The following is a 26,144-nucleotide window of genomic DNA, read 5'->3' on the forward strand; positions in this document are numbered from 1 at the left end:
AGCAAAATTTAGTTCCTGTGCAAAGTCAGGATCAATCCTCACAGCTTGCTTTGTGTTGGGCAGTTTCCCTGCCCCCATCCGCTCTATCATTGGCAGTGCTGATTCTATAAATATTAATTCCAAGATTGTGTGCCAGCTGATCCCAGCACTCAGAGACCTGGAAATATGCCAGATGGAAGGGTCCGCAGAAGACACATACACACACTGTTTGCCATCCACTGGGCTCAGTTGGTGGTCTGGCATCCTGCGTGGTGGATACAGATACCCAGCAGGCCCAGTTGGTGGTTTGGCACCCTCACTGCTACACACACAAGGGCAGAGTTATTCTTGTAGTCTGGCTCTGCTCATACATTTGATGTAGTCATACAGCAAGTGTAACTTAGTAAATGAGGAGATGAGGGCTGGAAAGGGGGAAATGCAATTAACAAAAGAACTAATAGGCCCATTTCAGTTAAATCATCTAGTGAAGTTAAGTGGCTACTGAAAACCCTCTCCAATTAACAATTAAGAATTATGGCCATGGGCTATTCTGGTCTCTGGCTGGGAGGCACGATGGATGCACCTGCATGAGTGTTTGCCTCGGGAGCAGTCCTGAGGGGCAACCTCACATCTTGTTTTATTTTACCTACACTGCTTGAAAGGTGCTTGCAAAAATCAACCCAGCGATAATGATAGTGGGAGGCTGACGATAAGGATCAATAGCAAAAAGAAGTGAGAATCTGAGATTGTTAGTGTTAATTGAGGTGGTGCAATGGGTTAAACCCTTGGGCTGCTGAACTGCTGACCTAAAGGTTGGCAGTTTAAATCCAAGGGACAGAGTGAGCTCCTGTTGTTAGTCCTAGTTCCTGCCAACCTAGCAGTTTGAAAACATGCAAATGTGAGTAGATAAATAGGTACTGCTTCAGCCAGCAAAATGATGCTCCAAGCAATCATGCCAGCCACACAACCAGGAGTTGACAATGCAGACAGGCTCCTCAGCTTAAAAATGGAGAAGAGCATCTCCCCAGAGCCAGAGATGAGCACTGTCTCCAAAGCCAGAAATGAAAGGAGAAGCTCTTGCCTTTGTCTGTGTTTTTGTGTCTCATTGTATATGATTGTAACTAAGGCATTGAATGTTTGCCTGTGTCTGCTTTATATATACTGTAATCCGCTCTGAGGCCCTTCGTGGAGAAGGGCGGAATATAAATAAAGTGTTGTTGTTGTTGTTGTTATTATTATTATTATTATTATTATTATTTGTTTCCCTTCCAACAAAGTCATGTAAGATAGGAACTGCCCAACCTGCACTTTACATATTATGTCAGGAATGGGCATATTTTAAGCCTTTAGGATCTAATTTGTGGGGAACTTTCTCCCCAGAAACTCAAGTGAGATGCAAATGTTATATATTTATCACTGAAAATATTATTTTTCATCTGGCCTCATGTAATCTACCACTGATTATCAATGGCTATCTTTGTTTCAATGCCTTATTTAGGTGGGGAAAAGACATTTTGTCATTGTTGTTGCTAAACAATTGAGAGTTAGAAACTCTCGCCAATCTACTGCAAATCACCCAGACATATATCAGCAGATTAGGATCTACTTTCTGCCCACCTTTGTTCAACATGACTTGGAAACATGTGGAGTAGACAGATAGGAGTCGGAAGGAGGAAATGCTACAACTGGGGTCTGTCAGCCCAATAAAATGCCAATTGGATATTGTGGTTCCTATTACAATGCTGGAATCTGGCAGTTTACATTCTCTAGAGCAATGGTTCTCAATCTGTGGGTCACCAGATGTTTTGGCTTTCAACTCCTAGAAATCCTAATGGCTGGTAAACTGACTGGGATTTCTGGGAGTTGTAGACCAAAACACCTGAGGACCCACAAGTTGAGAACCACTATTCTAGACCAAGGGTGGGCAAGCCACTGTTATGGGACTGGGCATCTATACTTAGCAGGTTCAAGAGGCTGCAAACGTTAACAAAGCAGGATTGCTCAACTCAAATGTTCATGAATGTTAAGACATTTTTCTCGGTAGAAAATGGTGGTGTTTTCTTTAAATATTCGTCTTAAGGCTAACAAGTCATTACTGCAGGCTAAAATGTCATTAGCCTGCAGGCTAACAAGTCATTACTGGGAAGAAGATATCTGGATGAGTTGCTGCTTAGCGTTGGTAACAGTATTGTTAAAGGCTTTCAAAGCCAGAATCACTGGGTTGATGTAGGTTTTTCGGGCTGTATGGCCATGCTTTAGAAGCATTCTCTCCTGATGTTTGGCCTGCATCTGTGGCAGGCATCCTCAGAGGTTGTGAAGTCTGACCTCACAATCTCTGAGGATGCCTGCCACAGATGCAGGCGAACTGTCAGGAGAGAATGCTTCTAGAACATGGCCATACAGCCTGAAAAACCTAAAACAACCCAGTTGGTAAGATGTTTCCTATTTTCCAGTAAAGAAGTGTTGAGAGTTTCTGCTGATGGATATGAAGCCCTTGTAAAGATTTGGAACTAAATGGAGTATGTACTATGAAAGGAAGGATCCTTGCAATTCCCAAGGTGTATGATTTGGTGTAAACCTACTTTTATAAAGAAGGGGACTGAAAGTGTAGAGAGTATTCTGAAGAAGAGTGAGGAAGGATCTCAGAGCTCAGTGGGGATCAGCTCCATAGAAGAAGGGGTAGTGCATGGAACAGGGGTAGGAAAACATGAATTTGACAGCAAATTTCATCTCTTTGTTCTTCTTCTCCCAGCGATAAATAGCCAAGACCAGCAACCTCCCACCCACCTTGCGACCCATCACTAGGAAGCTACCACTGAGGTCATCAAGCTGTGGGCAAGGGCAGGCACCTGCATTCTTCATATGCAACACTAACTTCTTGGTATCCTTGCGTTTCAATGGTCCCACTTTGAGTAGCTTTTTCTTCTTCTGAGCAGCTACTAGTCGTCTCTCACCATTCTCCTTCTTGATTTCCTTGATGCGCAACTTAACCACTGTGGAGGAGAAATGAATAATGGGTAGTATTAGTGGCTTACGTAGCACTTGAACAGGCTGAAAGGAAGGAAGAACAAGATGGGTTCACAGGGCAGGAGCTGTAGGAGTGTTTTATTTGATTTTGAGAGTTTAGCCCTATTAACAAAGACAGAAAGCAAAAGAAACAATTGGCAGTGGTAGTGTCATAGGGCAGTTATTTACAACTTGGAGTTCATCTGCACTGCAATTCATATAGTTTGACACCACTGTAATTGCCAAATCTCTATGCTATGGTATCATGGGAGTTGTAGCTTTACAAGGTCTTTAGCTTCACCTGCAAAAGAGTGTGGTTCCTCACCAAACTACAACTCCCAAGATTCCATGCCATTGAGTCTTGGCAATTAAACTTGTGTCAATCTACATTAATTCTACAGTATAGATGCATCCTTGGCTTGCTTCCTCTCCCTGTGACTGAATGGAGGAGCGATGTAGTTAATCTTCCTTGACTTTCTTTTGATTGCTATTGTATACATGACTGATTGATTTTTGCCACAAGGCCAAACCACTATCTATTAAGCTTTGGGTCATTGGTTATTTATAAAACCCATCACAGCTTTACTAGGGAGCGTATCCATATTAGATGTAGGATTTCAGGGTTTCTCTTTGCTCTACGAAGCACAGGGAACAGGACCAAGATGTGGTCAAGCCTTCTTTTGGCCACATCAGATGGTGGTGGTGTAGTGGTCATACAGGGAAATGTGAATTAGTAGGTCGATGGAGGTAGTTCCAGCTGGCAATGATTTTCTTGAATTGAGCAGCATGTGGCCTACTACAGTTGTGTCTGTTTACCATCTGAGTCATCCTTAGATTTTCCATGTAAGTGGACTTTGAAGGATGGCTCAGGATAGATCATTCATAGAGGAAAAATCCCACATGAGAAGCATCCCAAAATCAGATGAAAAAGACTGATGAATAAAACTAACTGGTCCCAGCTAGTGGGACAGTGAGCTGTTTTGCAATTGAGAAATTATCTATCAGCAAATATCCTTTAGGCTGGAAAGAAGACTCAAAGGCTATTTTTGATAAAGTACCTCATATATAGATTAGTTGGCCTTCTGTATCCATGGATTCCACCATCCGCAGATCTCCCCCTCCCACAACAATTCAAAAGGGAAACCTAATTTTGCCATTTCATATAAGGAACGCCATTTTATTCTGCCACTGTATATAATGGGAGCAACAAACAGGTGATACATTTCCAAACAACTCCTATCTATCTATCTATCTATCTATCTATCTATCTATCTATCTATCTCATAGTTCCTTTGAATTAGGAGTAGAAGACATGCACCTTCAGATGTTGTTGGATTGCAAGTCCTAGTAGTTCTAGCCAGCATAGCCAATAATTTAGAGCAGTGGTTCCCAACTTTTGGGCCTTCTGGTGCTTTGGACTTCAATTCCCAGAAATCCCAGCCAGTTTAGCATCTGTTAGGAATTGTGGGAGCTGGTGTCCAAAACTCCTGGAGGACCAAAGGTTGGGAAGCACTGATGTCAGACATTTTGGTCTATCAACATCTGGAGGACCTCATGAACCCCAAATCTGCTTTGCATTAATGGCTTACCAAAGTCACTGGAACACATTTGCTCCATTATGCCATCTGCTTTGTGCTCCATCTCACACTGGGTGCAGATCTTTGACACTGTAAGGGAGGAAACATGTGAGAAAAAGTGCATCACAACCCTGGACTGTCTTGTGCATCTTTGCCTTCCAGATTCCCACAATCAACTTGCTTTGCTTCGTAAATTCTAACGTTCAACCAGCCATTATGATGGTTATCCCCAGTCTTAGATTTCTGAATATTGTCATGAACTTCTTTTTACTTGTCATGAAGAATCCTAAACCTAATAGAAAGTTTAGATGTTTGGCTCATCTAAAGACTTCTGAACCATTGGATGAAACTTTATTTTAGGGTATCATAGAATCATAGAGTTAGAAGACGCCACAAGAATAATCAAATTGAATCCCTGAAATGCAAGAACTCACAATCAAAGGGGGAAATGCTCATTTCTTGTGTTACTCAACTTTTCTCCACTTATCAGTTTCCCCTTTTATATAGGTCACCAGGCCTACTTCAGCTAGGTACATTTCTATTCAAATTTACCATATTTGGGTTTTAAACAGATAAACATTAAAAAGAAAGCTTGTGGCGCAACAGGTTAAACTGCTGAGCTGCTGAACTTGCTGACCAGAAGGTTGGTGCTTCGAATCCATGGGATGGTGTGAGCTCCCGGTGTTAGCTCCAGTTTTTGCCAACCTAGCAGTTTGAAAACATGCAAATGTCAGTAGATAGGTACTGTCCCGGCGGGAAGGTAAATGGCATTCCATGTAGTCACGCTAGCCATATGACCAGGAGGTGTCTGAGAACAACGCAGGCTCTTTAGCTTAGAAATAGAGATGAGCTCCACCTCCGGGGTCGGAGATGAAGGGGAAGCGTTTACTTTTATCTGTGTATCTGTTTCACTGTTTCAAGGCATTGCATGTTTGCCTGTGTCTGTATCCCCGAATCCTCTCGGGGAGATAGGGCAGAATACATATAAAGTGTTGTTGTTGTTATAAAATTATGGGGCGTTTTTGTTGTGCAGGACAAACAATCTGGCTAATATAGTCTCATGACAGACAGAACCAAGAACAAAGACATAACTGTAGTCTAGGTTGACTGAAGGGAACTCCCTTGTATACATTGGCATCACTAGGGTTTGTGTCTCCCACGAACCCTAGTCATGGGGATGACATGGTGCCATCTCTATCAACCTCCTCCCACATGGTACCATACCACAATATTGCTGCTAAAATATCAACAAATTTGACAAAATCGGTGACTGTAATACACCCCGCAGCAACAAAAACAACGTGTGCTTGTTGTACATGCAGGTGAAGCCACATCATTTGAAGCATCACTATAAATGAGTAATTATGACAGCTGTGACTGGAGTGAATGTGCATTAGGAAGTTCAAAAAGTAAATCAACATAGAGTTTTAACCTTTTAGATACATTGATAAAGCACATGTAAGCTGGGCTTATGAAAAATGCTTTTGTACCTATATTCAACTACAGGCATATTTGTTAATTAAAAATGTACACAATTTTAGAGAGTAATTTTGTCCTTATTTCCTATGATGGTGTCATCAGGTGCAGTTTGCACCTCTCACACCTACCTAGTGACACTACTGTTTGTACAGGCCAAATATTGTAATGCTATGGCTAGAGCAGCTATCAATAAATCTCAGAATCCGTTTTCTCTATGGAGCTCAAGCTATGTATAGTATGACCTCTGATTAGAGTAGAAGTTTTTGGACAGTAATTCCCATGAGCACTAGCCAGCATACCTGATAACAAAAGTAATTGCTTTTCTTCAATATCTGGAAGGCCAGAACTACTAGCTACCCAGACTGCTTAAATGTCCCCCTAGACATCTTTAGAACTTGTCTACACTAAGGGAACTCAGAGCGCCACTGATCTATAGTTTGTTAAGCTTCAGTTACCTGAAGGATGGGTTCAGTTAGTAACATCACTAAACTTCTATTCGGTGAAGATGAAAGAAAGAGAAAGTAAAACAGGGAGAAAACGAGAGAGATAAAAAGAACAAAGGTGATTTTAGATGGTTGTATTTCAGACATTTCAGTACATCTTTTCTCACTCCTGCAGGTCAAGGTGACCGTACAAAAACTCCAGTTTGTATGCCAATGTAAAAAATACAGTAGACTCTCAGTCAACCAGCACCCATGAGGATTGGTAGATGCCCGATAAAGGTAGCTTTTGGTTGCTTGAGAATTACTATTAAAATAGGTCTAATGAATATTATACCCCATACTATATCATGTTCTCTGTATTGCCTTGATATTAATACTGAACACACAGCAATAAAAAGCAAATTAAGATGAATAAAGAGAAACATAACCAGTTTGGACCCAGGCTATTTGTCTAATTGTATCTCCCCATACAGACCATCCCGGGCATTGCGGTCAATGGAGGAGGCCTTCTTCCCGGTCCCACCCCTGTCACAGGATCAGTTGGTGGGAACGAGAGAGGGGTCCTTCTCTGTGATCGCTCCCCGTCTCTGGAGCTCCCTTTTTAAAGAAGTAAAAATGGCTCCACCCTCCTCTCCTTTAAGACACTTCTAAAAATGCACTGGTGTGCTTTAGTGTAAGAAAAGAAAGAGAACTAAAACAGGTTACCCATTCAGAATGCTGGCCAACTCCACTTGCACTATATGGCTGTCACGATGCATCTTAAAGGAACACTGGTGCCAGCCATTTTTAATGTAACTCTAATTTAAACTGTTTTGAGAGTATTTCTTTCTCGGGGCTGCACGCGACATACACTCTTTCTAAGGCATGGAGGAATGTTCTGTTTCTTACTCTAGAGGAGAGGTGCTTAGCCGCAGACAGGCACACTCTTCCTCTCCTGGGCCTGCATGCCACATGCACTCTTTCCAAGGCAAGGATGCAAGTTCTTTGTTTCATACTCTAGAAGAGAGGCGCTTGGCTGCAGGCAAGCGTATGAACTTCCTCTCCTGGGCTGCACCATGCCAGCAGACACACACTCTTTCCAAGGCATTTTAAGGAGGCTTCTCACTTTCAGGTAAGGAAGAGCGATGACTTCATGGAAGAGGAGAGTAGTTTTCAGGGAATGAGGGTTTTCTTTTTGTTTACTGGGGGATTAATAAAGAAGATTAAACCGTGATGCCAAAAAGCAGAGGAGGAGCCAAGATCGGCTCCTGCTTGCTTTCGTGTCGGGCGGGTTTTTGTACAGGAAGGGCCTTTACCATTATGGGCTCCTGAAGTACCAAAGTAACTGAGGAAACGGAAGAAAGAAATTACATGTCTACTATCCATGTACTACCAATTTCCCAGTGGATGACTGCAATATATTTTATGTGGGCTGCTTTAGTACAATATTACTCCTATTTGGTGTTCCTGTCAGCAGCTAGATTGCTGACAGGAACACCAAATAGTAGTAATATCACATCAATTTTGAAGGAATTGCACAAGCTGCTTCTGGTACAAACAAGATGCTGGTTTTAACATTTTAATCGTTTGGTACCCCAACATCTGCAGGAAGCCATCTCCCTAATATATGTCCACCTGAGGAATGAAATCTGCTGGGGAGTTCTTCATTTGTGCTCCATCAGCAGGAGTAATACAAGGGGCAAGGACAGCCATGCCTTGGAGGCTTGCTTGGGATAAACACTGACATGGCTTTATATTAAACCCTTTGAGGTCTAAATGATTTCATCCAAATCATCACATGTACACTATTTTATATTGTTAAGGGTTTAATATTAAGCCATGTCAGTGTTTACCCCAATCAAGCCTCCAAGGCATGGATGTCCTTGCCCCTTGTATTACTCCCATTGATGGAACACAAATTAGATGGTCTGGTTTTAATTTGCCAAGTTGTTTTAAATTGTTTAAAACTATTTTTATTGTACACTGTCTGGGATCCTTGGATATAGGGTGAGACATACTTTATCTATATCTTGGATATAGAGTGAGACATACTTTATCTCATTCCTCAGTGAAGATTAACCCCATTGTTTATCCCACCCGAGTCTTCCACTAGACACACCATGTTATTTATCTATCTCACCCAGGGGGTTTATAATTTTATCCTTTACATTTGGCCCAGCTTGCTTTGTTTAATTCCTTCATCATTTTATATTTGTGTAATTATATTATTATTATTTTATTGTATTACTTTGTTATTATTTAGTATTTTATTTGATGTTATTGTCTGTTGTATGTATTTTATTTTGCCTTATTGTAATTCTTGGGCTTGGCATCATGTTAGCCGCCCCGAGTCCCTTCGGGGAGATGGTGGCGGGGTATAAATAAAAGTTTATTATTATTTGTATTATTATTTTACTAAAATAAATAAATAAATGCTGATAAGTAAACAGATTTGTATACATTACAAATATTTGGCGATCACTTCATCAAACAAACCAACAAACAAGAAAGGGTAAATGGAAATCTTTATTCCAATTATAGCACACACCACTGAATCAAAGGAACTTACATAAATGTTTACCCACTCATTGATTCAGAGAGACTGGATTTAGCTCCTTAGATTTAGAGAGCAAAATAATATACTTGGCCTACAAGAGGACTGTGATGCAAACCTATCCATTGAAGCTCATGTTCATCAAGATGCAAAACTGAATTCTTGAATATATAATAAAAATGTTGATTACCATCACTACCATGTGTATGTTAAACAAGGTGTCCATGTACCAGACGGGTGTTATGCATTAGTTTTCTGCTATTGATGGACTGCAATTCCATCATGCTGAAAAGACTGATGGGAATTACAGTCCATTAGAGGGTCACAAGTTGTCCATCCCATTATATATGCACGTGTAAATGTATGTGCTTTCAAGTGCTATCATATATTGTGTGCAAAATGTAAAGCAACATCTCGGTCTACTGAGTGGACCATCTCATTATCACTAGGAGGATGAACTGATAAGAGAGGAATGTCTGGCTTCTATTTCCAGCTTTGTCAGTGTCTTGCTCCATGCCCTGAATCTCTTTGAAATCCCTCTTTCTTCTCCTTTGAAGAAACACTGCCTCCACCTGGTTGAGTGCCAAGAAAGGCTAATGACTGCATACAAAAGGGTGTGTGTATGTATATACAACACACATACACAGATATGTATCCATGCATATACAATTATACATATGTGTGTTGGTCACATATGCAGCCTTTCCATACTTTTGACCCACAACTGGCTTTGGTTATTGAAATTAGTGTCCTCACTATGATTTGAAAGCTTGGCTAGAAACTTGGTTAGAAGCTGCTTCCATGGCCCTAAATAAAGTCTACCTCAGTGGTTCTCAACCTTCCTGATGCCGTGACCCCTTAATACAGTTCCTCACGTTGTGGTGATTCCCAACCATAACATCATGTTCGTTGCTACTTCATAACTGTAATTTTGCTACTGTTATGAATTGTAATGAAAATATCTGATCTGCATGATGTATTTTCATTTGCCCAAATCTGAATACTGGTGGGGTTTGGGGGGATTTTGTCATTTGGGAGTTGTAGTTGCTGGGATTTATAGTTCACCTACAATCAAAGAGCATTCTGAACTCCACCAACGATGGAATTTATTTATTTATTTATTATTCAAACTTATATGCCACCACTCCCCTGGGGCTCGGAGTGGCTTACAAAAACAGGCTAAAATCTAACACAGTTTAAAAACAATTTAAAAACAGCAATATCAAAGATCAAAGGAATTGAGCCAGACTTGGCACACAGAACTCCCATGACCAACAGAAAATACTGGAAGGATTTGGTGGGCACTGACCTTGAGTTTTGGAGTTGTTGTGCACCTACATCCAGAGAGCACTGTGGACTCAAACAGTGATGGATCTGGACAAAACTTGGGATGAATACACAATATTCCCAAATGTGAACATTGGTGGAGTTTGGGGGAAATAGACGTTGATATATGGAAATTGTAGTTTCTGGGATTTATAGTTCACCTACAATCAAAGAGCATTCTGAACCCCACCAACGAGAGAATTGGGTAAAACTTCCCAAACAGAACTCCCTTGACCAACAGAAAATACTGTGTTTTCTGATGGTCCTTGGCGACCCCTCTGGCACCCCCTCGTGACCCCCCCCCGGGGTCCTGACCCCCAGGTTGACAAACACTGCTCTACCTTAACAGAGAGCTTTGAATAGGAGCAAGGGAGGTGCTATGAGTTGAGAAAAATGTGGAGAGTGGGAAAACAGCAGGTTTGAAAACAGTGGAATGAAAGTCTGCTCTATAATTTTCTAAGTATGACAAATGGTTTTCTTAATGCCTCATGACAGATTTTGGTAAACGCTTGCCCAGTTCTGAGATTTGACAAAGGAGCAAAGATGATACTAAGCTGGAAATTCCTTAGTGGCTTCCACTCTCGGAATGGGCTCCGATTAGTAGTTGGCACAGGATCAAATGCCAGAACTAGACCAAGCCATGTGTGTCCTATCCCTGTACAACTCTATTAGTTATTGAAAGGTCAAGGCCTTGAAGGTTCTTACACATTGTATTTCATAAAGTGGCAGGAGTCTATCAAATGGTATTTTCAACTCACCCTATTTTGATACAGAACATGGAAAATTTTCCTTTTGAGGATTACAATTCCCAGAATTCCACACTCAATGGCCATGATGTCTAGGGGATTCTGGGAGCCCCCGTAAAAAAAAAGTTAACTTTTTCTAGGTCTGTTTTGAAATATGCATGAGTTTCTGGAAAATCTAAACATGATAAATGGCTAGCCCAAAGCAACACCTCTTAATAAAAGCTCTTTACCTGGTGGCTGAGTAGCCTGGCTGTTTCCAAACTGCACCGTGATGCACAAATCATTGTCAAAGGGAAACTTGTTGCAGTTGAGCATCTCAGGCCAGGGGAAGCCATAGGATTCCATGACAGGAGCGCAGGAGTCACGCACCACTTCGCAAAGTGAGCGGCATGGATAGATAGGCCGGTCGAGACAGACAGGTGCAAACAGGGAGCAGAGGAAAACTTGTGTGTCCGAGTGGCACCGCTTGGCCAGCAGAGGCACCCAGCTGCTGGCTTGCTGCTTGACCTCAGGCATGGATTCGTGCTCCAGCAGGTTAGGCAGGCGCATGCGCTTGTAGCCCACATTGTGGCAGAGCTGCATGTCAGCTGGGATGTCCACACACTGCGGCTGCTTCGTATAAAAGCGACCATGCTGGAAGTTGTCTGAGGGCCAGCTGTAGTAGTCGTACTCCTGACTCACAGATTGCGACCAGCCTTGGACTAGCACCAGCAGCAATGCACCCAGGGCATTCCTGTGGCAAGGTGACACCATGGCTCAACAGAAACTCCTCTCTGTGCTGCCTTAGTTCCTGGCTGGGGTGGGAGGTGTAATGTGGGAGAAAGTTGCTGCAGATGCCAATAGGAGTCAACACCAGCCAAGCCGAGTGAAAGCCAACACCTGACTCTTGAAACCGGGGTGCCTCGGCCTAGGAAAGCAAGCCTCTTCTCCCCAGGGTTATGGGTTTGTATCTGGCACTATCGACTGGATGGAGCTATAAAAAAGTTTAAAGTTTCTGCTCTGGGCTGTCTAGCACCACCCCCTGCAAGCGTCCAAAGCAGCCTCTTGGGGGGTGACGACAGCCAATCTTCAGCAGGCATGTTCCCCCCTCCCAAGACTGAATTGGGAGCCAGCCATGAGGATGTCCACACCTCCTACTCTGGATGGCTCCTCCAACCCTCCTTTTCTTCCACCCCCACCTCCTTCCCCACTTTCTCTCTCTGTGGTCTGATTCTTTCCTTTGCCTTACTCTTGCAAGTTTGTACACACAGCAGGGCCCACCTGGTATTAAGTACTAAATGACTTGTAGTAGTCAGCTTGAGACAGATTTGAGAAAAGGTATACTTTCCCTGTTTTGAGGGTTTACCCTTAGAGTACTATTAATAAAGTGCTCCTGACAGACAGGTCTGAGTGTGAAAGAGTATTTTTATGCCAACTCTTTTTTCAGGTATGAAAAAATCTATGCTCAGAAGGACAGGAAAACCCATTTGCAAAATTTATCCACTGAATTCACTAGGCTTTCTAATGAGCAATGAATATCTCACTTATTAAATGTTGAAATGATCAGGTAGGATCTGAGGATGCCTGGCATACATGCAGGCGAAACATTAGGAGAGAATGCTTCTGGAACATGGCCATACAGCCCAAAAAACCTACAACAACCCAGTGATTCCAGCCATGAAAGCCTTCGACAACATGATTAGATAGGATTATGACGTTTTGGTGTTCAGAATATGAACTAATGGTCAGAATAGAGGGAAGACATTTACATCACCTTTAAATTTCCTGTCAGCTGTTGTGAGCTATCTGGGTCCTGGATCAAGGACATATGTGTTGGATTCAGGGCTATTTAGGCTGTGCCCCCAAAATGTACGCTGCTGAATCAATGGAAAACGAATCCTCCAATCAGATCCCGGTGCTAGCACAAGAACCCCTGTCCTGTATGTACTTACTAACTGTAAAAAGAACTGGCTGCAGTGGAAGGAATATTGTTTAAGAAGATGACAGGAAAGAGGGAAGAACAGGAAAATCAGAAGAGAAAGAAAGGAAAATGCCTTCCTTTAGCATAGCTGGGGACAAAGGTAAATGTTTCTCCTGACATTAAGTCTAGTCGTGTCTAACTCTAGGGGTTGGTGTTCATTTCTATTTCTAAGCCAAAGAGCCAGCGTTGTCCGTAGACATCACCAAGGTCATATGGCCAGCATGGAGTGCTGTTACCTTTCTGCAGAAGTGGTACCTATTGATCTACTCACGTTTGCATATTTTCAAACTTCTAGGTTGGCAGAAGCTGGGCCTAACAATGGGAGCTCACCCTGCTCCCCATATTCGAACTGCCAACCTTTTGGTCAGCAATTTCAGCAGCTCAGCGGTTTAACCTGCTGTGCCACCAGAGGGCCTGCAAAAATTCCCCGTATAACTAATGGGATGAGAAATCACTCCCTTAAATTTAATTCTGACCTGTGTACAAGAGACAGCCTCACTAGGATATTGAAGAGACATCAGAGATATTATGGCACTATGGACTGATTTGTGTAAAAGTAAATGTTATAACATTTGGTGATGAAATTGGATGCCAGTGAACTTGTGGGTGCAATAAATGTGGAATGCAAAAAAGTGCTGGATTTAGTTGTCAATGCCTTTATCAACAGAGCTGGCTTCAAAGCAAATACATACATCCCCATGTATCTAATTTCTTTAGACTATATCAGGCACGGGCAAACTTGTGCCCTGCAGATGTTTTGGACTTCAACTCCCACAATTCCTAACAGCCTCAGGCCCTTTCCTTTTCACCCTCAGCTGCTTAAGTGGCTGAGGGTGAAAAGGAAAGGGCCTGAGGCTGTTAGGAATTGTGGGAGTTGAAGTCCAAAACACCTGCAGGGCACAAGTTTACCCAACCCTGCTCTATATCCACACTGCCATATAATACAGTTTGAAACTGTACTATGTGGTTAGTGTAGACTTATATAATGCAGTTGAACTACATTATATGAATCTACATTATATGAGTTTCAACTCCATTAAGTGCCAGTATGGGTGGGGTCTTGGCAACAGATTTGAGCAGCCATTTCGCCGGTGCCAATAATACACCATTAATTTAGGGTAATGAAAGGTATCAATTGTTGTTTCAATTGTCTGTTTCCTTATCTTTTTGTCATTCTTTTAAGAAATGTCCTTAGTCCTGATTAAAATTCGTATTATCAACTACACAAAAGCCTATCTTCTAGTGCACATTTGCTTTTCTTCTGCATACAGTGTTTACAGCTGTACGAACTAGGAGAAGTCAGGGGAAATAATTATGGGAGGGACAGCTCTTACCTCCCTTCTTTCCTTGCAGGCTATATTTGCTGAGGGCTATGGCGCTTGTCTTACATACCTTTGGAACCCTGGAAACAAGTTCAGCTGTATTTGACTCTCTTCCTCAGGGCAAGTCCATTTGAAAGTGATTTTTCTCCAGGTTTTATCAGGCCTATCATTAACCCAACCCTTGTGAGGGGGCTCCTGTTGTTAACTCCTGAAATCAATTAATAATTTTCTCTTGCAGGTGCCTTAGGTCCAGCAAGGGAAAAATCTCTAGACTTTATCACACCAATGCACTATTCCACTAGAGCAGTGGTTCCCAACTTTTTTCTGACCAGGTACCACTTGACCAAGGATCACTTGACCAGGGACCACTCTCCAACATTAGTACCAAAAGGGTTATGAATCAGTTTTTGGTCAACTTTATATTCAGTTTGGTTATTTGAGGTGCTGATTCAGAAAATTGCATTGGATAGACCACATCAGCGCTAGTTTCTGATATAGAAGATATGCCATCCAGTAGTCGCCATCTGCTCACCCATAGAAAACCATAGTTAATAATCTAGAGCTGATGTCTATCCAATGCAATTTTCTGAATCAGCACCCCCAAATAACCCCAGGAACAGGTGGTCCACGGATCACAGGGTGGGAACCATTACACTAGAGTCATGTTACCATAGATAATGGATATATACTGAACATCTTTGATATTACATCTCTCTTCATTAGTACAGTAGTACTGATATGTCATTTCATAGTCCTACAATCATACTTATGCATACTCTCATAACCCTACCTTCCTCTGCTACTGTGATTCCCTCATTTTTAATTACTATTTTTATTTTTAGTGCAATTGTTTAATTTCAGCATTTAAAACAACAAAAATGAAGCTGTGATATCTATAAAAAAAGGAAGGTAGCCAGCTTGGGAATAGCAAGAGGGAGGAGGGAGGGAAAGAGAATCAGAGAATCCCACCCCCTAAAATTATATTACTGCCAGCATGTTGGCACAGAAGTGGAGAGGGGCCATTGCACTAAGGTAGATGATGGAAACATAGTAAGGAATGGGAGCTATTGATGGATTTTCAATAGCTATGGGCAGGAGACTCCCAGGGCAGAAGCAAGGTCGTAGTGGGATGCACCCAATGTAGTGTGATACAACTGCCGACTCTTGCCGACCTTTATGAACCTTTTATGGACTTTGGGGGGCTAACATGAATTCCCTTAGATCCTGCATGATTTCCCCTTTTCCCTATGGACTCTGTGTTTGCTCCCATACTCCATTCCCCATTCCCTATATGTATGTCTATATAAGAAAATATGAAGTGAAAGCCACCTTTTCATATACCAGCAACTTGTGGCTGTTTCCAAACTTCCTGAGCCAATAATCCCCTAACAAAGGACTCAACCAGATCCATTTGCATGGACAATAAGTAAACAACTATTTGCCAGGACCTTGGAGGGCTGATAGCCAGGCCATCCAGAATAATGGGGTCTTGAGACATATTGAATCACTCAACACAAAGGACTCAACACAAAGGATAAAGGACCTGGCCTCTTGGGGCCAGACAAAAATGTTAATTCAAAAGGCAGAACAATAACTTAGACTGGGCTTGAGAGCCTGAAGCTATCGCCTGGTAATTTGGCAAACACCGGTCAGCTCAATCCTATTATTTACTCATTCCGTTCATTGTTTCCCGCCTGGCCCGCCTCCTCCCTCCCCATTGGCTGAGTGGCCGAAGCGGGGCAAGTGCTCTGATTGGATAGAACGCCCCCTCCTCCAGCCGCTCCTCCTGGCCAGCTGATACTCCAACCAATCTGCAAGAAGCCTGCTCAGGAGGCGGGTGCAGGAAGTTTGAATCTGACAGCTAAATATTGTATTTCTCTGTCGGCTCCTGGTCGCCATCCATTCCATCTGGAATGAAATAAACACCCTGGTGGCTTTCCTTCAACTTGGTGAGACTTTATTTTGGGAAAATTAGGGAAAAATGTTCTTTGGTGTTTGCTGTCTCACCAGGTGTCCTCGATCCTCCTTTTGGGTCTGCCTAAGCAGGGCCTCCCAAATTCGCATATGTGTGATTTTAGCTGCAATTTTTCTTATTTTACCTTTAAAACATATACTGATCATTTATACAGCAAAATAGTACGTATTCTCAAGTATACGTTTTTTTGCAGTAGAAGCAAACTGTGCCTAGTAAATGAGTTTGAACCCCCTCCCCCCACACACAGTTATTATCTTACTTGGACATACGTCTTAAATAAATACGCTATTTCTGTTCTCAGTCATTCCACTGTTTTAGAGGAAAGGCGTTTTTCTGCTGCTTAATTAGTTGCCTAAAGTTAAATCGTTTCCATTAGCTTTAATGAGCTATTTATCACAGCCCCTAATAAAGTAGTAGCTACATGCTCTGAGTTATAGGATTGTTACTGTTGTGTGCCTTCAAGTCATTTCCAGTTTATGGCAACTCTAAGGCAACCTTGTCATGGGGTTTTCTGAGGCTTAGCCCCCTTTTACATTGTCTTATATCCCAGGATCTGATCCCAGATTATCTGCTTATCCCAAATTATATGGCAGTGGTGGAGAATCATATAATCCAGTTCAAAGCAAATAATCTGGGATCAGATCCTGGGATAAAGGGTAGTGTAGATCTAGCCTGAGAATATGTGACTTGCTCAAGGTCACCCAGTGGGGTTTTATGGCTGAATAGGGAGTTAACTCCTGTTCTCAAAAGCTGTAGTTCAGTGCTCAAGGCACCACTAGCTCAATAAATTATGGGCTACCTAGTATTTATTTATTAACTACTTACGTTTATATCCTACCTTTTATGCAGTGAGTTCAAGGCAGTGGGCATAGTTTACTCCTCCTCACTTCAACCTCACAACCATTGTGTAGGGTAGGTCATACTCAGAGAATATGATTGAACCAAGGTTACTCAAGGAATTTGTCATGGACTAAACTTGGATTCCCCATTGACACAAAAGTTTTAATTGTGTAAAGGCCCTCCTGGCCACCGACAACACCTGGGCCTCCAGGTTCAATGCCGAGTCCAGGAGGACCCCCAAACTACGAACCTGTGTCTTCAAGGGTAGCGTGATCCCATCCAGCACAGGCAGGAACCCAGTTCCCTGATCTGCCTTCTATCTTACCTGGCTTTAGTTTCTATTTGTTTGCCCTCATCCAGTCCATCACCGATGACAGACACTGGTTTAGGGTCAGGACAGCTTCCTTGGCTTTAGGTGGAAAGGAGTAATAAAATTGGGTGTCATCTGCATATAAGTGGCACCAGGCCTGTAGCCAGGATTTCATTTCGGGGGGGGGGGGGGTAAAAATTTTTCAGGGGGGGTTTGGGGGGGGGGCTGAGTTTCGGGGGGGGGGCTGAGTCTGAGTGAAAGAGGGTCTAGCCTAGCAAACCTTTTGTATTGTTACCCCAATACCCCCATGCATATGGGATATATTGAATATGGTGATCAGATCATGATATGAATAAACATAACAGTTTAAATAATGCACCAGTAAGGCCTTTTCGCGAACCACCATGAGAATTTCGGGGGGGGGGGGGGGCTGAAGCCCCTTGAGCCCCCCCCCCCCCGGCTACATGCCTGGGTGGCACTATACACTTTGACACCACTTTAACTGCCATGGCTCAATGTTTTGGAATCATGAGAGTTGTAGTTTTACAAGGCTTTCGGATCCGAGCAAGCCAAATCGAACACGGTTTGTGTCCTTTCTAAGGGCATATGCCGCGGCAATAAAGGCCGCAAAGAAATCTTTCTTTGCGACCACTATTGCGTCTGCAAAGAACCGTCCGGCTGAGCTGTTTCGAGTTGTCAGAGGGCTTTTAAATCCCACCACTCAGGATGGGAGCCCTGACAACTCGGCAGCCCACTGTGAAGCTTTTGCTCAGTTCTTTGCAGACGCTTTGATCTGTTCAGGTCTGGATACCATATTAACGGCAGTCTCTGAGGATGTAGCTGGAACATCTGCTTGTCTGGTTTTAATGGATTCATTTCAATTGGTGGACAAGATACTTGGAGGAATGAGGCCTACCACATGCATCCTAGACCCCTGCCCATCCTGGCTTTTGAAGGAAGCCAGAGGGGGATTGGCCGAGTGGGTAAAGGTGGTGGTTAATGCCTCCCTTCAGGAAGGCAACATTCCAGCGAGCTTAAAACAAGCTATAATAAAACCGCTGTTGAAAAAAACCATCACTGGACCCCACCCAATTCGTCAACTATCGGCCAGTTTCCAATCTCCCCTTTTTGGGCAAAGTCCTGGAACGTGTGGTGGCTTCACAACTCCAGGTATTCTTGGAAGACATGGATTATCTGGATTCGGCACAGTCTGGCTTTAGGCCTGGACATGGAACTGAAACAGTCTTGGTCGCCTTAGTGGATGATCTACGCTGGGAGCTAGACAGGGGGAGTGTGTCCTGTTAGTTCTGCTGGACCTCTCAGCGGCCTTCGATACCATCAACCACTGTATCCTTCTGGGACGCCTCATGGGAATGGGCCTTGGAGGCACTGTTCTGCAGTGGCTCCAGTCCTTCTTAGAGGATTGATCTCACAAGGTGTTGCTGGGGGATACCTGTTCTGCCCCACAACCATTGTCTTGTGGGATTCCACAGGGATCAATATTGTCTCCCATGTTGTTTAACATCTACATGAAGCCGCTGAGGGAGATCATCCAGAGTTTCGGAGTATGGTGTGATCTGTACGCGGATGATGTCCAACTCTGTCACTCCTTTCCACCGGCTACTAAGGAGGCTGTTCAGGTCCTGAACCCGTGCCTGGCCGCTGTAATGGTTTGGATGAGGGCGAACAAATTGAAATTGAATCCAGACAAGACAGAGGTACTCCTGGTCAGTGGTAAGGCCAAACAGGGCATAGGGTTACAGCCTGTGTTGGACGGGGTTCCACTCCCCCTGAAGATGCAGGTTCGCAGCTTGGATGTGATCTTGGACTCGTCACTGACCTGGAACCCCAGGTTTCAGCGGTGACCAGGGGAGCATTCGCACAGTTAAAACTTGTGCACCAGCTATGCCTGTACCTTGAGAAGTCTGACTTGGCCACAGTAGTCCACGCTCTGGTTACATCCTGTATAGACTACTGCAACGCTCTCTACATGGGGTTGCCTTTGAAGACTGCTCGGAAGCTTCAAATGGTCCAGCGTTCGGCAGCCAGGTTGGTAACAGGAGTGGCACTCAGGGAGCATACTACTCATCTGTTGCGCCAGCTCCACTGGCTGCCAGTTTGCTACCGGGCACAATTCAAAGTGCTGGCGTTAGCCTATGAAGCCCTAAATGGTTCTGGCCCTACTTACCTCCCCGAACGCATCTCCTCCTATGAATCGACTAGGACACTAAGATCATCTGGGGAGGCCCTGCTCTCTGTCCCGCCTGCATCGCAGGTGTGTTGGCGAGGACGAGAGACAGGGCCTTCTCAGTGGTGGTCCCTCGGCTGTGGAACGCCCTGCCTGCAGATATCAGATCGGCCCCCTCCCTGCTGGCATTTCAGAGGAAAGTGAAGACCTGGCTGTTCGAACAAGCATTTGATTAAACAGTGTAATCAAACATAGGAATATGGAATAATGGATGATGAGACTGGATTCTGATTTTACTGTTGAGGCGCTAATGATTGTTATACTGATGTTTAATGATTTATGTTACAATTGTTTTTAATTGCCCTATTCTTGTCTTGTGATGTTTTGTATCGATGTTGTTCACCGCTTTGAGTCGCCTGAGGGCTGAGAAAAGTGGTATATAAATAACGTAAATGAATAAAATAAATAAATAATGTCTTTAACCTTCTCTGCCAAATAGTGGTTGTGCCACATTAGACTCCAATGATTCTCTAGCATTGAGCTAAGACAGTTAAAGAAGTGTCAAACTGCATTAATTCTGCTGTGTAGATGTGCCCCCAGTCATACTCCATTGAGCTCTCATTATCAGGAGAAGCCACAATGCATTTCTGGGAAGATGGGAACTCTTTCATTGTGCTCAGTCATATATTTTCTTCCTCCAATGTTTCATTTTGCTTAATATCTGACTTGATGAAAAACTTTGATAGAATTAAAGACCTGTTCAAATCTTTGTTCCTTTTTAGTTGGCTTAAATAAAAGTGATGGATGCTTCTTCACTCTTTTTCCTAAAGAGCATTAGAGGATGAGATATTAAATTCTAATGAGAAAAGAGTTCACTCTGCTATAGTATTGATCCCCTTGAATTTCATAAAACCCAGATGCCCATAACAAACAAGATTATAGGCATAAGTATCAATTTAGTCGGTATCTTTTAGTCATGTTGGATGTCTGGTGTGCTGGAGCCACTTTTCTTGTATGAAATGTATATAGTATTCATTTTGAATGATGATTTGAAAGAAATTTTATAAGATGATATATAAATGCCATTTGATGCCATAGAGATTTTCTAAGATGCACAAGGGCAGCTCTAGCAAAGATTGGAAATGTGAGCACAATTTTGGGACTTTTTATCAAATGTGGTGGTTTGTGGGGAGAAAGAATTATATATAATTATATATAAAATTATATATGCTCAGATATGGGAGGAACCAGTTTTCCCAATGCAAGAAAAAATAGCCGATGAAGATCTGTGAAATACCTGGGAAAGACAAATTGACAATGCTGATTAAAGAGAAATATTTGACTAACTTTGGAAAGATTGGGATCTGTGAAAAACAATGGTGGGGTATTTATTAACTGTGGGATTCAAGAATTAGCTGAGTTCTGCCAAAAGTAAAAGTGTGGTCACATTATAATCTAAAACAGTGGTTCCCCAACCTGTGGTCCGTAGACCACCAGTGGTCCGCAAGAACAAAAAAATTGGCCCGTGGCCTCATCATTACTACACGGTTGCCTCAAAACCATGCAGCAACAAGAACTGGTCACGTGAAACCCTCTTATAGTGCTGAGGCAACGGGGATGTTGAGAGGGGAGAGGCTGACTACCCATGAAAGATTACTACTATCATATCAGCTCTAGATTATTAGATATGGTTTTCTGTGGGCGAGCAGATCGCAACTACTGGATGGCCTATGTTTTGTATCAGAAATTAGAGCTGATGTGGTCTGTTGTTGTTCATTTGTTCAGTCGCTTCCGACTCTTTGTGACCTCATGGACTAGCAAACGCCAGAGCTCCCTGTTGGCTGTCACCACCCCCAGCTCCTTCAAGGTCAAGCCAGTCACTTCAAGGATACCATCCATCCATCTTGCCCTTAGTCAGCCCCTCTTCCTTTTTCCTTCCATGGTCTATCCAATGCAATTTTCTGAATCAGCACCCAAAATAACCAAACTGAATCTAAAGTTGACAAAAAACTGATTTGTAACCCTTTTGGTACTAATCTTTAAGAGTGGCCCCTGGTCAAAGTGGTCCCAGTTCAAGTGGTCCCTGGTCAAATGGCACCTGGTCAATGTGGTCCCTGGTAAAAAAAAAAAAAGGTTGGGAACCACAGGATAACAATAATTAGCTAGAGAGAATGGAAAATTCGTAATTTTCTTTTTAAAAATAGTTGTTTAGTTGTAAAGTAAAGGTAAAGGTTTCATCTGACATTAAGTCTAGTCATGTCCAACTCCATTTTTAAGCCAAAGAGTCAGCGTTTTCCATAGACACCTCCAAGGTCATGTGGCCAGCATGACTGCATGGAGCTCTGTTACCTTCCCACCAGAGTGGTACCTATTGATCTACTCACATTTGCATGTTTTCGAACTGCTAGGTTGGCAGAAGCTGGGCCTAACAGTGAGAGCTCACCCTCTCCCCAGATTTGAACTGCCAACCTTTCGGTCAGCAAGTTCAGCAGCTCAGATTTAACCCGCTGCACCACCAGGGGACCCAGTTTAGTTGTAGAGGAGGGTATATAGTTATGTAATTTTGATAGTTTTATATATCTAGGAGGCTTTTTAATGTATTTCTTTTCATCTCTTTCTTCAATAAAAATATTATTTAAAAAAGAAATAAATGTATACACCTTTGGGGAAGTCTAGTCGGAAAAAGGTCTTGCTTAAAGGTTGAAAAAGTGACTCCTTTGGACTATAATTTCCATAAACACTCGGCTACTTTTCTAAACTCTGATCCGATTTGTGGAGAACACCTGGAAGCATTTATTTCTAGGAGCAAAAGTACAATGACTGCAACAACAGACCATCCTAGGCAAGAACAAAAGACTAGTAAATCTGCAGATATTGATGATTCCATCAGTTTTCTTCTCACCTCATTTGTGTCATTAATTGTAACCACATTACTTTCAGCCAAAGAAATGAAAGCCATCCTTCTGATTATTGTTTCCTTCAATGTTACAGAAAACAATAAAGGAAAAGGAAATGGGCCTGTCATACTGATAGAAACCTTGCTAGTTTCTCATTAAAAATATAATGTTCATAGATCCTGTGAGGAGAAATCTGTAGCAGCAAAAATGGTAAAATACTATTACTGCCAAGAAGAAACTGTAGCTAAAAACAGACTGACCATTTCACAAGACTAGTTTGCTCCTATTACATTGCTTCATCACTGTGAAACATACAGAATTAAAGCAGAATCCCTTCCAGTTGGGAACACAACGGGATTTAGCAAGATGTGGGTGCTTTATGAAATGCTAGAAATGAACATTTTGGGGAGGAATGTTACACATATGCATACAAAAATTAATGTGCATGTGCACCCACTCCATCAACCAGAGTTATGGTTCAGTGCCTTTAAATAGCTTCATGACAGACAAAAATGCAACAGGCAACTCTTTTTGTTCTGTTTTTAATGCAGGGTTTCAGTGATAAGAATTCTCCACCTGATAAATTATGTCTGTCAGGCAGCTGCCAAAAGCACCGAATTGGCAACGTTCTCCTTTAACCCCCTTTCCCAAGTTACAATGTTAGCAAGTGTTGTGAAAGAGTATACAACAGGCATTTTCTATCCAATGACTACCTTGAAGTGCAAAAAGATTTTATTCCTTAAATGATCAAAGACCACACACATTAGTCCTCCAAAAACTTCAGTTGGTCCAAAGAGTGACAGCTAGTTACTGGGGCCCCATCTACATTGCAATATAATGCAATTAAAGAATGTGGTTTAACCACACTGAACTGCATTATATGGCAGTGTGGACTCGTATAATTGAGCACACAACTCCCTTGTTGCATCAACCCCGTTGGCTGCCAACTTGTTTCCAGGCACAATTCAAACTGCTGGTTCTGACATATAAAAGCCCTGTGCAGCTTGGGTCCAGGCGATTTGAAGGACGGTGACCTCTTCTACACTGCTGTATAAAATACAGATAATCTGCTTTGAACTGGATTATATGGCAGTTTAGACTCATATAATCCAGTTCAAACCAGATAATGTGGATTATCTGCTTTGATATTCTGGATTTATATGGCAGACTAGAAGTGGGCCAGGATGGCCTCCTCCTTGCTCTTCTTCCAGTGCCAGGTAAAAAACATATTTGTTCCATCAGGTCTTTACAAATTAATGAGGGTTGAGCTGTTAATGATGTGTGGAGTTGGTTTGAAGATTTTAAAAGTGTGTGTATGTAGTGGGTTGCTGTGAGTTTTCAGGCTGTATGGCCATATTCCAGAAGCATTCTGTCCTGACGTTTTGCCCACATCTATGGCAGGCATCCTCAGAGGTTGTGATATCTGTTGGAGACTAGGCAAGTGTGGTATATATATCTGTGGAATGTCCAGGGTGGGAGAAAGAACTCTTGTCTGCTTGAGGCAAGTGTGAATGTTACAATTGGCCACCTTGATTAGCATGGAATAGTCTTGCAGCTTCAAACAGATTGTTTGTATGTAGTTTGTAATGTACTTTAAATATTTTTTATATTTTCATCTACAAATGGTTTAATTGTTTTAACTACACATATTTTCATTTATATGCTGATTTTTGCCCTTAATTTGCATTGTTTTAATACGTTGCTAACCACAATGTGTTAACTATCAGGGGAAAGGTGGAATACAAATAACTAATAGTAGTAGTAATAGTCACCTCTAGGTTGGATTACTGCAATACGCTCTATGTACGCCTTTGAAGATGGTCTGGAAACTACAGTTGGTCCAGAGATCTGCAGCCAGATTACTCACGGGAGCTGGTTACAGAGAGTGGTCAACCCTCCTGTTTAAACAGCTCCACTGGCTTCCAATAAATGTCCAGTCCCAATTCAAGGTGCAGGTCATCACCTATAAAGCCCTAAATGGTTCGGGACCTGCCTATCTTCGCAATCGCATCTTCCCATATGAACCAGTGCATACCTTGGGATCCTCTTGGGAGGCACTGCTCTCTCTCCCCCCACCATCACATGCACAGTTGATGGGGGCAAGGGAGAGAGCCTTCTCGGTGGTGGCCCCCCCGGCTCTGGAACTCCCTCCCTAGGGAGATCAGACAGGCTCCCACCTTGTCCTCCTTTCGTAGTCAACTAAAAACCTGGATGTTCCAGTGCGCTTTTGACTAAGCAGCTCACCAGTAACTTTCTTGTCCCTGCTTGAAGTCCCGCACTTTACACCAGCCTGCACTTTACACTGGCATACGTTCTACCTCAATATGTGTTATGACAGTATTTCCTGCCCAGTTTACTATATTGTTGCACTTTACTGTGCTCTTGTAAACGTGTATTGCACTCATTGAATCTGTACCTCAGCTGTGTTTCTTTCAGCCGTATTGTTTTTATATTGCTTTCAATTGTATTATTATTTGTTTTATCTGATGTTTTAACTGGTTAAAGTGTTTTACATGTGTGTTTCAATTGTAATCTTGGGCGTGTCCCCTGTAAGCTGCTCCGAGTCCTTTAGGGGAGATGGTTGGCGGGGTATAAAAATAAAGTTATTATTATTATAATAATAGTTTTCACTATGGAGCCCCTGGTGGTGCAATGGGTTAAACCCTTGTACTAGCAGGACTGAAGACTGACAGGTCAGAGGTTTGAATCCAGGGAGAGCGTGGATGAATGCCCTCTGACAGCCCCAGCTCCCCATGTGGGGCCATGAGAGAAGCCTCCCACAAAGACGGTAAAACTTCAAAACATCCGGGCATCCCCAGGGCAATGCCCTTGCAAATGGCCAATTCTCACACACCAGAAGTGACTTGCAGTTTCTCAAGTCACTCCTGACATGAAAAAAAAAAGTTTTCACTATCATCATTTCCTCCTCTTCTCGGCAAAATGAGGACAGATTTGACATCACATGGGGCTGTGCATTACTGAATTAAGAGTGACAAAGGATGAAACAGATTTTCATCTCATCTTGCCCTATCTGGCTGGATACCATCCAGATTCTTTTCATGACAAAGAGAACTGTTCACAGTGGACATCCATCTGCATTCCCTCAAATGTGTTCCTTATTGAATACAGTGGGACTTATTGGCAGTCAAGTAGGCATAGATTTGCAGCTTTTTGGATTTTCTTTTTTAAGGCTAGGAAATACCTGTGGCTTGCCTTTGAAGGTCCTATGATAAGTGTGCATTCTGCACTGCAAGTGATGTTACTTTGCCATTGTCACTGTTGTCATGTATCTGCATGTAATACTTGCTCGTTTTTTGGCTGCTACCACATGCAGTTCTTCGCACATCTCCATGACCACATTTCATTTCTGTAGACTAGACCTCTAACTGGAAACCAGTGTTGGCATTCCTAGCTGTACTGGAGAGATGCCCACTTTCAGTCCCATTAATCTGTGACTGCCACAGGAGAGCCCAGATAAGATAAAGCAATGGCTTTATCAAGCCCCATGACTGGAGTGAGGGGAGGTGGCCGGAGGCCCCCAGTTATCTCAGGTGGGAACAAGA

General features: G+C 42.7%; 1 protein-coding gene across 1 annotated transcript; it reads right to left on the reverse strand.

Annotated features, from left to right (window-relative positions):
• Positions 1-2,354: 2,354 nt before the first annotated feature.
• On the reverse strand, positions 2,355-12,047 carry SFRP5 (secreted frizzled related protein 5). Its single transcript, XM_060766807.2, has 3 exons — positions 11,320-12,047; positions 4,575-4,652; positions 2,355-2,972 (listed from the first exon to the last, which is right to left on the reverse strand). Exons 1-3 carry the CDS (start codon positions 11,840-11,842, stop codon positions 2,629-2,631), a joined length of 945 nt encoding a protein of 314 aa, XP_060622790.1. The 5' UTR covers positions 11,843-12,047; the 3' UTR covers positions 2,355-2,628.
• Between the last annotated feature and the right edge of the window lie 14,097 nt (positions 12,048-26,144).

The sequence above is a fragment of the Anolis sagrei genome, chromosome 3 (assembly GCF_037176765.1).
Source record: "Anolis sagrei isolate rAnoSag1 chromosome 3, rAnoSag1.mat, whole genome shotgun sequence".
Lineage (NCBI taxonomy): Eukaryota > Metazoa > Chordata > Lepidosauria > Squamata > Dactyloidae > Anolis > Anolis sagrei.

Coding starts and splice junctions, on each gene's coding strand:
- SFRP5 (XM_060766807.2), bottom strand. CDS start 11,842: ATGGTGTCACCTTGCCACAGGAATGCCCTGGGTGCATTGCTGCTGGTG. Junction 4,653..11,319: donor CCAGGCTACTCAGCCACCAG/GTAAAGAGCTTT, acceptor CCTCCCTTACAG/TGTCAAAGATCTGCACCCAG. Junction 2,973..4,574: donor AATGTGTTCCAGTGACTTTG/GTAAGCCATTAA, acceptor TCTCCTCCACAG/TGGTTAAGTTGCGCATCAAG.